The sequence below is a fragment of the Haematobia irritans genome, chromosome 4 (assembly GCF_050003625.1).
Source record: "Haematobia irritans isolate KBUSLIRL chromosome 4, ASM5000362v1, whole genome shotgun sequence".
NCBI lineage: Eukaryota > Metazoa > Arthropoda > Insecta > Diptera > Muscidae > Haematobia > Haematobia irritans.
Window position 1 is genome coordinate 82433117 of NC_134400.1, and position 14590 is coordinate 82447706.

At 35.6% G+C, this 14590-nt stretch overlaps 1 protein-coding gene across 1 annotated transcript in view; it reads left to right on the top strand.

Annotated features, from left to right (window-relative positions):
• The first annotated feature begins 470 nt into the window (after positions 1-470).
• The window catches only part of ATPsynbetaL (ATP synthase, beta subunit-like), a 48262-nt gene continuing 34142 nt past the window's right edge, over positions 471-14590 (top strand). Inside the window, exons 1-5 of the mRNA XM_075307656.1 lie at positions 471-597; positions 650-957; positions 1015-1284; positions 7525-7978; positions 8039-8325. Coding sequence (XP_075163771.1) covers positions 552-597; positions 650-957; positions 1015-1284; positions 7525-7978; positions 8039-8325 — 1365 coding nt within the window. The 5' untranslated portion in view covers positions 471-551. The remainder of the gene's footprint in view (positions 598-649; positions 958-1014; positions 1285-7524; positions 7979-8038; positions 8326-14590) is intronic.

Sequence of the window (14590 nt, forward strand, 5' to 3'; positions counted from 1 at the left end):
AAAACGCCTCTGTAACATGTACTCCCAAACATATTCTTCTTCAAGCACATATATTTTTAAAAATTTTTCAAACAAACAATTTTTTGCATTGTGCATATCCTTTTTAAGGCCACAAATAGTTCATTCTAGTTTCTAAACATTTGTTTGCTTGCAGCATATTTAATAGAATGTAATGTCCCAAACATAAAATGTTCCAACATATTAACATATATTATGTCCCAAACATTATATAGTTGCACCTAAATATAATGTGCTAAAAATGTGAGTTCCAAACACATAATTTTTGCACCCAAACATACGAAAAACAGTCTTTTTCGTCCGTACAAAATCTGACTATCAAACTTCCGGCAGCAATGGAAAAATTAGCTATTTCCTTGAAGTACTTCACTTTTTAACTTAAAATTGTTTACTCTAAAAATGTCAACTTGCTATTGCAATTTTAAATTTCAAAACTAAGGAGTCTTTGAATATATGTATATAATTTTCAAATATTTTAATATTATCAACAAACGAGGTAACAATAAAGCAAATCCTTTAAGGCTATTTTAAAAATGAATTTCCTTAACAAAATTATTGGCGAATCTAAACACTTTAGAGGTAATTTAGATTGGGTAATTATACATCGAGCCTAAACATTATCTATTTACAGGTTTTGCACACCAATGCATAAGACGCGAATATCGTCTTGGCTCTAATTGGATGAAACCAACAAAGGGTGATGGGGACTGCAACTCGCGAGAAGAGGAAGACCATTGCAGTGAATTCTGTGACGATGATATTTCAAAACACAGTGCTAGTGATACAGGCGGTAAGGAGTCGAAATTCCTAACAAAACCTGGACGAATACACGCAGTAATTGGCCCGGTAGTCGATGTTATATTTGACAATGATGTTCCAGCAATACTTAACGCAATGGAAGTTTCAGATTACAAAAATGGAAATCGATTAGTCTTGGAGGTCTTGTCTTACCTTAAATGTATTAAATGCTAAGCTAAAATCTGCATTCACTTCCAGGTTTTCCATCATTTGAGCAATAATATCGTTCGTACGGTAGCAATGGACAGCACAGAAGGTTTGAGACGTGGTCAGGAGGTTGTAGATACTGGCCATCCAATACGAGTCCCGGTGGGTAGGGCTACTTTGGGAAGAATTTTAAATGTCACCGGAGATCCTATAGACGAGCGTGGTCCTATAAAATCCGAATTTCACTCATTTATACATGCGGATGCCCCAACAATGTCAGATTTGTCGGTTAATCCCGTTCTGCTGGAAACTGGAATTAAGGTAGTTGCGATTATTTCATATCACACCTAGAATAAAAATATCTTAAAAACGCAATGCAGTGGATCCTATAAGAACTCTGTAATCCCGTATCAATGGATAGGTATTCAAAGGATAAAGACACATATCTTAAAAGACAATCAGATAATAGTTAGTGAGTTTTGAGGATATTAAAACCACTGAGCACACTGAAAAAATATTGTCGTGAGGTCAAAGATTTCATGTCTTTAAAATACGAATACAAATTTTGCTTAGCGTAGAAGACACATTTCTCTAAAATAAAGTTATTTTCCTTGTCCAAAAGTCGTTAAGCTTTTCAATGAAGTCGTATTGTCCTTATAATTAAGTGATTTGACTTAAAAATGGGTATCTTAACATGAAAGAAATAATTTATAGGCTAAGGTCAACTTGACTTTAATAATTCAGAAAAATTCTTTAAATTTAATGAAATTGTCTTTAAATTTGTTGTCTTTTTGCATCTTGACTACAAAGCAAAAAATCGTAGCATAATTTCTACTGGAAGTCGAGTCCTAATTTGGAAAATAAAGTTGCCGTTAACTCGTTTTTAAAGGACTTTGATAGCATATGAAGAAAAAAAGCGAAAAATTAAAATTTGCTTCCTAGAAGCAAGTACACAAAACCTAAATTTAAAAGAGAATTGTGTCTTAAAAGTATCCTTACTTGTATTCTCCGCTTCTTTGGCTCGGAATCAATACCAAATTTTTTAAAGTAAAGACAAAATCTTTGGAACCGAGTATGCTTTTTTTCAGTGCATTGGTGTCACACGAACGAAAGGATCTTCCATAAAAAACATATATGGTTATAAATCATTAGTAATTATTATTATACAATATATGATACTATTTTTAGGGGTGGCAAAGGTGCAGTATTTTAATTGAAAAATTGTCATTTCAGACTATTTTATTCATTTTTTAGGTCTTTAAATACTAAAAAAATGGGGAAAATTATTTTTTTGCACAATTTGTTTTTAAATCATCATTGTTATGAGTACTATTTATAAAATTACAAATTAATCTATTTTTATACCCTGCGCCACACTGTGGAACAGGGTATTATAAGTTAGTGCATATGTTTGTAACACCCAGAAGGAGACGAGATAGACGCATGGTGTCTTTGGCAATAATGCTCAGGGTGGGTCCCTGAGTCGATATAACCATGTCCGTCTGTCCGTCCGTCCGTCTGTCTGTGAACACATTTTTGTGATCAAAGTCTAGGTCGCAATTTAAGTCCAATCGCCTTCAAATTTGGCACAAGTTCCTGATTTAGGTCAGAATAGAACCCTATTGATTTTGGAAGAAATCGGTTCAGATTTAGATATAGCTCCCATATATATCTTTCGTCCGATATGCACTAATATGGACTCAGCAGCCAGAGTTTTATACCGATTTGCTTGAAATTTTGTACAAACATAACACTTAGTCGTATAGTCAAGTGTGCAAAATTTGATTGAAATCGGTTCAGATTTAGATATAGCTCCCATATATATCTTTCGCCCGATATGGACTTATATGGTCCCAGAAGCCAGATTTTTGGCCGAATTTGTTTGAAATTTTGCACTAGGAGTACAATTAGTAGTACAGTTAAGTGTGCAAAATTTGATTGAAATCGGTTCAGATTTAGATATAGCTCCCATATATATCTTTCGCCCGATATGGACTAATATGGTTCTAATAGCCAGAATTTTGGCCCAATTTGGTTGAAATTTTGCACAGGGAGTAGATTTAGCATTGTAACTACACGGATGAAAAATACCGTTTTTCATATGTTTGGCTATAAACATTATATGTTTGGAACACAAATTTTTAAACACAATATTTTTGAGTGCAAGCATATAATGTTCATAAACTAGCATAACATGTTTGGGACATATATGTTAATATGTTAGAACATATTATGTTTGGGACATAAAATGTTTGTAAATATAATATGCGTGGATGCAAACATATATTAATTTAGAAATAGCCTATAAACATATATGTGTTTAGTAGCTTGGAGCGCTATTTATCAGGGAGCGATATTGAATTAAGTTGGTGGTTGTTGCTTGTTATTACAAAATTAACATTTTATTTTTCCTTGGGCAATTGATCAGCTACTTCTTTGATCCTTACAAACTGTGTGGTCCGCTGTTCGAATCCCCGTCCGGCAAAAGGTGCAAACATGTAATGTTCTCAAACTAACACTAAATGTTTGGAACACATATGTTAATATGTTAGAATATATTATGTTTGGGGCATGTATGTTTCATAAAAATTATATGTGTGAATGTAAACATATATACATTTACAAATTTCGAGTAAACATATATATGTTGTGATATTTTATTCAGAGAGCGACAGAGAGAGAGAGTATAGAGAAAGAAATAGAGATAAAAACCGGGAGGGTCGACGAAAGATATCAAATTAACACAGCGAGAGAATCAAAAGAGAGCAATTTCTGTGAAACCGCTTATATGTTGTTTCGGAAACTGCTTTATGATAAGGCCAAAAATTGTATATGCTTAAGTCTAAATATTATTTAATTTAAGCCTAATTATTATTTAATTTGTCTATATTATAAAATTATTATAATAATTATATTATTCCTTCCAAAATTTCAAACTTTTATACCAAAACCAGTTTTTTATTACAAAATTGTTATTTTTGCAATAAAAAAATAATATCTAAGCCAAAAGCTCAGTCCATTTCGTTTATATCAAGCACTATTTCTGACTGTAAATCTTTAATAACCCACATTTCGAAGTTTCATTATAAAAATTTAATATAGTATAAAATAAATGTGTAAATTAAAAACAAGTATATACGGCCGTAAGTTCGGCCAGGCCGAAGCTTATGTACCCTCCATCATGGATTGCGTAGAAACTTCTTCTAAACACTGCCACCCACAAGTGGCAGTTAAGTTGCGGTAACGCTTGCCGATGGCAAGGTATCTTAAAACCTCCTAACACCATATTCTAAATTGTATGTAAGTCCATACGTGGTATATATTAAATCGAAAAAGATCGATCCAATACGTATATAATTCAGTTTGACAAAGTAGACATAAAATTTTGACAACATTTTCTGCAGAAATAAAATTTTAACAAAATTTTCTATAGAAATAAAATTTTCACAAAATTTTCTATAGAAATAAAAATTTTCACAAAATTTTCTATAGAAAGAAAATTTTGACAAAAATGTCTACAGAAATAAAATTTTAACAAAATTTTCTATAGAAATAAACTTTTGACAAAATTTTCTATAGAAATAAAATCTTGGTAGATTATTTTTGGCTCGAGTGGCAACCATGATTATGAACCGAATAAAATTTGAACAAAATTTTCTATAGAAATAAAATTTTAACAAAATTTTCTCTAGAAATAAAATTTTGACAAAATTTTCTATAGAAATAAAATTTTGGTAGATTATTTTTGGCTCTAGTTTCAAGTTTTGTGTGATTGGACCAATTTCGGTATGGTTGTTAGCGACCATATACTAACACCACGTTCCTAATTTGAACCGGATCGGATGAATTTTGCTCCTCCAAGAGGCTCCGGAGGTCAAATCTGGAGAACGTTTTATATGGGGACTATATATAGTTATGGACCGATATGGACCAATTTTTGCACGGTTGCTAGAGACCATATACCAATACCATGTACCAAATTTCAGCCGGATCGGATGAAATTTGCTTCTCTTAGAGGCTCCGCAACCCAAATCTGGGGATCAGTTTATATGTGCGCTATATATAATTATGGACCGATGTAGACCAATTTTTGCACGGTTGCTAGAGACCATATACCAATACCATGTACCAAATTTCAGCCGGATCGGATGCAATTTGCTTCTCTTTGAGGCTTCGCAAGCCAAATCTGGAGATCGGTTTATATGGGGGCTATATATAATTATGGACCGATGTGGACCAATTTTTGCATGATTGTTACAGACCATATATCAACACCATGTACCAAATTTCAGCCGGATCGGATGCAATTTGCTTCTGTTTGAGGCTCCACAAGCCAAATCTGGGGATCGGTTTATATGGGGGCTATATATAATTATGGACCGATATGGACCAATTTTTGCATGGTTGTTAGAGACCATATACCAACACCATGTACCAAATTTCAGCCGGATCGGATGAAATATGCTTCTCTTAGAGGCTCCACAAGCCAAATCTGGGGATCGGTTTATATGGGGGCTATATATAATTATGAACCGATGTGGACCAATTTTTGCATGGTTGTTAGAGACCATATACCAACATCATGTACCAAATTTCAGTTTCAAGTCGATAGCTTGTTTCGTTCGGAAGTTATCGTGATTTCAACAGACGGACGGACGGACATGCTTAGATCGACTCAGAATTTCACCACGACCCAGAATATATATACTTTATGGGGTCTTAGAGCAATATTTCGATGTGTTACAAACGGAATGACAAAGTTAATATACCCCCATCCTATGATGGAGGGTATAAAAAATTGATGTTTGGTCGGAGCAGGGATTGAACCCACGACCCTTTGCATGTACGGTAGACATGCTAACCACTGCTCCACGTTGCCAACACATGTATGCTTCTGTTAAATAAGGTTGTGTTTGCATGGGCTCGTGGGCGCTGCAAACTATGCTATATAAATGTAACTTATAACGATAATTGTCTACTGGTGACTATAACAGCTACGTAGCTCAGTAGTAGTGTGTTGGCTTACAAACTGTATGGTCCTCGGTTCGATTCTCCGTCCAGGCGAAAGGTAAAATTTAAAAAAATTATAAAATTGAATAATTTCTTCAACATTATTAGTATTACAGAAAAAGGTGCCAAGAAAAATTTCGTGGAAGTGAAAATTATGTTAGGGAATGAGCACAATCTTCTTTGGGGAAAATTCTTCCAAGCATATAATATGTTTGGGCTCAAAATGCTTCCAAACATATTATATGTTCACATAAAACAAACATATTAATGTTTCGGCAGTATCCAATAATATATGTGCTTCCTGCAAAATATGTTTGGAACATATGTTAGAGAGGCGATTTTTTTTGAGGGTGTAAGAACTAAAAAATCTCGTGGAAGTGAGAAAGATGTCGGGGAATATACATTTGGGCAGAAACAAAATTTTGAGCATTCAGGTCGAAAACCTATGTTGTTAGCACCTATATTACCTGTTTATTTTCATAATTCGTTATGATTGTAAATATATAAATAAGTAAATAAAATTTTGAGCACAATATTGTTTGGGAGAATTTTTTTTAAGCATATAATATTTTTGGGTGCAAAATGCTTCCAAACATATTATATGGTCACATAATAACATATTGTTTTTTGGAAGACAACATTATTGAATTTGGATGCAAAAATACAAAATGTTTGGAACTTAGACTACCCAAACGTATATTGTTTAGACCAATATGCTTTCAAACATATTATATATTGGTAGAGATCAAACATATAAATGTTTGGGCAATACCCAAAAATGTATATGCTTGAAGCAAAATATGTTTGGGAGTATATGTTACAGAAGCGATTTTTTGTGAGGGTGTATGCGTGCCAAATTTGATTGAAATCGGTTCAGATTTATATATAGCTCACATATATAGCTTTCGCCCGATTTACACTCATATGACCACAGAGGCCAATTTTTTACCCCGATTTAGTTGAAATTTTGCACAGGGAGTAGAATTAACATTGTAGCTATGCGTGCCCAATTTGATTGAAATCGGTTCAGATTTAGATATAGCTCCCATATATATGTTTTTCTGATTTCGACAAAAATGGTCAAAATACCAACATTTTCCTTGTAAAATCACCACTGCTTAGTCGAAAAGTTGTAAAAATGGCTCTAATTTTCCTAAACTCGTAATACATATATATCGAGCGACAAATCATAAATAAACTTTTGCGAAGTTTCCTTAAAATTGCTTCAGATTTAAATGTTTCACATATTTTTTACTAACATTGTGTTCCGCCCTAGTGCATTAGCCGATTTAAATTTTGAGTCTATAGATTTTGTGGAAGTCTATCAAATTCTGTCCAGACCGAGTGATATTTCAATGTATGTATTTGGGACACACCTTTATATATAGCACCCAACACATTTGACGGATGTGATATGGTATCGAAAATTTAGATCTATAAAGTGGTGCAGGGTATAATATAGTCGGCCCCGCCCGACTTTAGACTTTCCTTACTTGTTTAGTATTACTTTATTTGACCGAATAATCAACAAATGTTCGTATTTTCTTTTAGGTTATAGATCTCTTGGCTCCATATGTGAAAGGAGGAAAAATTGGCCTGTTCGGTGGTGCTGGCGTTGGGAAAACGGTTTTAATTATGGAATTAATCAATAACATAGCCAAGGCTCATGGTGGATATTCAGTATTTGTTGGTGCTGGGGAAAGGACCCGCGAAGGCAATGATTTGTATATGGAAATGATTGAATCGAAGGTAATATCACTAGATGATGATTCGTCAAAAGTAACCTTGGTTTATGGACAAATGAATGAACCACCTGGTGCCCGATCGCGAGTCGTCCTGACCGGCCTAACTGTATCGGAATATTTCCGTGATGTAGAGGGTCAAGATGTTTTGCTATTTATAGACAACATATTTCGCTTCACTCAAGCTGGCTCGGAAGTGTCTGCCTTACTCGGTCGTATACCATCGGCAGTGGGCTATCAACCAACTTTAGGAACGGATATGGGTAAGGTAATCATTTTTGCACATATGCACATGAGTTATATCTGTTGAGTTCTATTTTCAGGTACAATGCAAGAGAGAATTACAAGCACTAAAAATGGCTCCATAACATCCGTACAAGCTGTTTATGTTCCTGCCGACGATTTAACCGATCCAGCTCCCGCAGCTACATTTTCACATTTAGATGCCACAACCGTATTGTCGAGACCAATTGCAGAATTAGGTATTTATCCAGCTGTTGATCCCTTAGATTCTTCCTCGCGCATAATGGATCCAATAGTTGTTGGGGAAGAGCATTATACCGTTGCTCGATCTGTTCAAAAGACGCTCCAAAACTATAAATCTTTACAGGTATGCTATAAGGTGTTCTAAAGATCGATTGTTTCTAGTCAGTAATGTAAATGAACCTACACTGTTAGAAAAATATGTTTTTCATATGTTCCGGTGTAAACAAAATGTGTTTACATGTTTTATTAATATATTAAATGTACTTATTTAAAATCAACAGCATTGACTGGCCTTGAAATATTAGTTTCTTATTCTACTATTTCCAATTTCCATGTAAAGTTACCAACTTTAAAACGTAATGCTTTTCTTCTTCTTGTTCCTTTCACTTTTAATAAGATGCTGCGTAACGATTTTGTCCTCCTTTTACAAATTCAATACCTACAAATATAAAAAATCATAAACCAATTTTTTCACAAAAGGTTAGCGTCACTGTATGAATGTTACCTGATAATTGAAGATTCCAAAATGAAGACGAATGAATGGGTTGCTATTCTGTTGCTGTTTTCTTTCTTTATACACCATCACGAACATTGATAGACTTATGGTTTGTTATTTATGTTCAAAATTTTGAAAAAACAAAAAATTTTCTCACTCATTTAAAATAACAAATATTTTATTGTAAAGTTTGTATTCCTTAAAATGGATTATTAAAGAAAAGTAATCGTAAACAATGACAATTTTAGCGACTAAACTCGAACTTAATACCAACCTTTTGGCAAGTGGAAAATATACATATAACAAGTAACAGGTTGGCTGATAAGTCCCCGGTCTGACACATAGATGGCGTCGCTAGTATTAAATGCATATTATTTTTATATAGTACCAACCTTCAAATGATTCGTGTCAAAATTTGACGTCTGTAAGTCAATTAGTTTGTGAGATAGAGCGTCTTTTTTGAAGCAACTTTTGTTATTGTGAATCAAATGAAAAAAACAGGAATTTCGTGTTTTGATAAAATACTGTTTTCTGAAGGGAAAAAAGTACGGTGGAAGCAAAAACTTGGCTTAATAATGAGTTTCCGGACTCTGCCCCAGGGAAATCAACAATAATTGATTGGTATGCCAAATTCAAGCGTGGTGAAATGAGCACGGAGGACGGTGAACGCAGTGGACGCCCGAAAGAGGTGGTTACCGACGAAAACATCAAAAAAATCCACAAAATGATTTTGAATGACCGTAAAATGAAGTTGATCGAGATAGCAGAGGCCTTGAAGATATCAAAGGAACGTGTTGGTCATATCATTCATCAATATATGGATATGCGGATGCTCTGTGCAAAATGGGTGCCGCGAGAGCTCACATTTGACCAAAAACAACAACGTGTTGATGATTCTGAACGGTGTTTGCAGCTGTTAACTCGTAATACACCCGAGTTTTTCCGTCGATATGTGACAATGGATAAAACATGGCTCCATCACTACACTCTTGAGTCCAATCGACAGTCGGCTGAGTGGACAGCGACCGGTGAAACGTCTCCGAAGCGTGGAAAGACTCAAAAGTCCGCTGGCAAAGTAATGGCCTCTGTTTTTGGGATGCGCATGGAATAATTTTTATCGATTATCTTGAGAAGGGAAAAACCATCAACAGTGACTATTATATGGCATTATTGGAGCGTTTCAAGGTCGAAATCGCTGCAAAACGGCCCCATATGAAGAAGAAAAAAGTGTTGTTCCACCAAGACAACGCACCGTGCCACAAGTCATTGAGAACAATGGCAAAAATTCATGAATTGGGCTTCGAATTGCTTCCCCACCCACCGTATTCTCCAGATCTGGCCCCCAGTGACTTTTTCTTGTTCTCAGACCTCAAAAGGATGCTCGCAGGGAAAAATTTGGCTACAATGAAGAGGTGATCGCCGAAACTGAGGCCTATTTTGAGGCAAAACCGAAGGAGTACTACCAAAATGGTATTAAAAACTTGGAAGGTCGTTATAATCGTTGTATCGCTCTTGAAGGGAACTATGAATAATAAAAACGAATTTTGACAAAAAATGTGCTTTTCTTTGTTAGACCGGGGACTTATCAGCCAACCTGTTATATACAGTAGTAAGTTCGGCCGGTCCGAATCTTAAATACCCACCACCATGAATCAAATATAATAGTTTCCTTTGAAAATTTCAGGGGGGTTTGATGACAGATATTTTCCCAAGCAGATCAGTTCAACCAGTACGCTTCCCACAGATAGATGTAAAGATTTTACCTATGAAGACTAGATCAGATTCTGAATTTATAAGAACATCTCTTGATGAAATAACGCCTTGATTTGAAATCTAAAATCTGTAGATTTTCATCCCAAGTATTTAAATGATTACGAGAAGTAAAATCTGGAATTATTAGCATTCAGTTTCAAGCAATTTTCATGATCAGTGCGCCTTCTATACCCTCAATAAGTGAAATCGGTCTATATGGAGGCCTTACCAAATGGACCGATAAAACTTTGTCTTAACTTTGTCATTCCGTTTGTAACACATCGAAATATTGCTCTAAGACCCCATAAAGTATATATATTCTGGGTCGTGGTGATATTCTGAGTAGATCTGAGCATGTCCGTCCGTCTGTTGAAATCACGCTAACTTCCGAACGAAACAAGCTATCGACTTGAAACTTGGCACAAGTAGTTGTTATTGATGTAGGTCGGATGGTATTGCAAATGGGCCATATCGGTCCACTTTTACGTATAGCCCCCATATAAACGGACCCCCAAATTTGGCTTGCGAGGCCTCTAAGAGAAGCAAATTTCATCCAATCCGGCTAAAATTTGGTACATGCTGTCAGTATACGGTCTCTAACATCCATGCAAAAATTGGTCCACATCGGTTCATAATTATATATAGCCCCCATATAAACCGATCCCCCGATTTGGCTTGCGAGGCCTCTAAGAGAAGCAAATTTCACCCGATCCGGCTGAAATTTGGTACATGCTGTCAGTATACGGTTTATAACAACCATGCAAAAATTGGTCCACATCGGTTCATAATTATATATAGCCCCCATATAAACCGATCCCCCGATTTGGCTTGCGAGGCCTCTAAGAGAAGCAAATTTCATCCGATTCGGCGGAAATTTGGTACATGGTGTTAGTATATGGTCTCTAACAACCATGCAAAAATTGGTTGACATCGGTCCATAATTATATATAGCCCCCATATAAACCGATCCCCAGATTTGACCTCCAGAGCCCCTTGGAAGAGCAAAATTCTTCCCATTCGGTTGAAATTTGGTACGTGATGTTAGTATATGGTATCCAACAACCATGCAGGAATTGGTTCCTATCAGCCCATAATTATATATAGCTCCCATATAAACCGATCCCCAGATTTGACCTCCGGTGCCTTTAGGAGAAGCAAAATTCATCCGATCTGCTTGAAATTTGGTACGTGGTGATCGTATATGATATTTAACAACCATGCCAAAAGTGGTTCATATCAGTCCATAATCATATATTGCCCCATATAAACCGATCCCGAGATTTGGTTTTGGAGCCTCTTGGAGGAGCAAATTTCATCCGAGTCAGTTGAAATTTGGTACATTGTGCTAGTATATGGTCGTTAACAACCATGCCATATCGGTCTATAGTTATATATATCCCTCAGATAAAGCGATTTCCAATCACACAAAAATTGGTCCATATCAAGTTCATAATTGTATATAGCCCCCATATAAGCGACCCCCATATTTCAATTCTGGCTCTCTACGTACCGTGCAAAAAGTCCATATCGATTCGTAATTATTTGTAGACTTAACTACACTCAAAAAAAAGTGAACTCTCTATTTCACTAAAGCCAATTTAACTTTCGTTTAGTTCATGGAATTATTATGTTTGGAGAAAGTTTCTTCTACTCTAATAATTTTTTGTGTACGTTAGTTAAATTAACTAAAACCGAGGAAAAAAATATACTCAAATGAAGTAAAAAGATTAACTAAATTCGTGTCTTCCACAAAATAGTTCAATATTTCTTTAAATTTGTAAATTTTACTACAAATGTGTTCATCTTGAACTTCGTATGTCACTAAAGACATTCTTGCAATTTTGAACTCCATTTTTTTCCTTCAAACAACAAAATTTTCTTTAACAAGTGAAAAAACTCAATTATGTCTAAAAAATTTTCTTGAATTTGTCGAAAAATATTTACTTATTTTTATGACATCGGCGTGATGCCAGCGTTTGTTATACTGTTTAGTTAAAATTTTCTAAAAATATTCAAAATTTTCTAAAATTAACCGAAATTTTTCTTCCTGGTGGGTTCACTGTTTTTTCAGTGTATACATATCTTTTTTCTAATAAAGGGTGATACGGTCAAAATTTGGTCAAGGGAAAACGCGTGTAAATCGGTGAAATCGTTTATTTAAAAAATCAAATTAAATTTCTTTTTCAAGTTCTATTAGTATAAAATTCAGGGAAAATATTCAGTTAGGCTTTCGCTTTTCCAAATCCGAATTGCCGGGCCTCGCGCTTGACACCTGCCATCAGATTTTGTACAGCCACCTTGTCCACCTTCTTCGCCGCAGAAAGCCAGTTTGCCTTGAACTGCTGCTCGTCCTTAGCAGTTTTTTGGTCTTCTTTAGGTTCCGCTTGACAATAGCCTAGTATTTCTCAATTGGGCGGAGCTCTGGCGTGTTGGGAGGGTTCTTGTCCTTGGGAACCACCTGCACGTTGTTGGCGGCGTATCACTCCATGGCCTTTTTACCGTAATGGGAAGATCCGGCCAAAACAGTACGGAACAACCGTGTTTCTTCAGGAAAGGCAGCAGACGTTTATTCAAACACTCTTTCACGTAAATTTCTTGGTTGACAGTCCCGGAAGCTATGAAAATGCTGCTTTTCAAGCCACAGGTACAGATGGCTTGCCAAACCAGATATTTCTTTGCGAACTTTGACAGTTTTATGTGCTGAAAATATCTGCTACCTTTCCCCTTCCTTTTGCCGTATAAAACTCCTGACGTATAAACTCCTGTCCAACTCCGAAACCCACTTGTCCATCCAATTTGGAGCCATTTTAGACCATGTATGGGTCTAAAATACCAGTATATTTTTAATTTGTGGCAAATTAGATAAAAACTAAAATTTCTAGAAACTCTAGGAGTTAAATCCCATTTTTCGCACGAAGCTTAGCAGTTTAATCATTGTCTCACACTTATTCATTATTTTTTTTAGAAATGTGCATTGAGGATTTTGCTAGATTTTTAGATTTTTAAGTTTTATTTTATAGTTTTAGAATTTTTCGTGTTAGTGCCTTAACAATTTTTGATGTATGTAATTTATATTTTAAATCTCATTATTGCTCTACTTTATATATCTATCAACATATGGCCCATGGGGGCTCAGTTTGATTAAATAAATAAATAAAAATAAATAAATCGTGTGTTCGGTGTAATGGGGAATATACCAAAACATGGAAGGATACACATAGTATTCAGCAAATTTCATTGTAGTTCTAGAATTTAGACCCCAAATCGGAGGGCCGGTTTATAAGGGGGCTATATCAAAAACTGTACCGATACTCAATATATTCGGCACACCTCTTTATGGTCCTAGAATACCTCTAGATTTTCAATTTCAGGCAAATTGGATCAAAAGTACGAATTCTAGAAGCCCAAGAAGTAAATCTGGAGATCGGTCTATATATATCGGAGATCGGGCTATATCGAAACATGGTCCGATAATCACCATTTTCGGCACTTTATTTTCCCAGAATACCTCTAGATTTCCAATTCCAGGCAAATTGGGTAAAAACTACGGATTCTAGAAGACCAGAAGTAAAATCGGGAGATCAGTCTATATGGTGGCTATATAAAAACATGCACCGGTACTCACCATTTTCGGCACAAGTCTTTAGGGCCCTAGAATACCTCTAGATTCCAAATTTCAGGTAAATTGGATTAAAACTACGGATTCTAGAAGCCCAAGAAGTAAAATCGGGAGATCGCTCTATATGGGGGCTATATAAAAACATGGACCGATATATCCCATTTTCGGCACACCTCTTTATGGTCATAGAATACCTCTAGATTTCCAATTTCAGGAAAATCGGATAGAAAATACACTTTCTAGACGCACAAGAAGCAAAATCGGAATTCGGTTCATATGGGGCTATACCAAAACATGGACCGATAGGCACCATTTTCGGTACACTTTTTGATAGTCCTAGGTTAGGTTATGTGGTGAACTTCTCTCTTATCACTGAGTGCTGCCCGATTCCATGTTAAGCTTCTCTATTCAACCGTGGAACGGAACGGGCGTGTTTTTCAATAGCGGATAAAATCATCGTAATAAGTACCTACTACGAATTTCAAGTGTGGTGGGCTATTAGGCCACCATGCAGAGAAATTC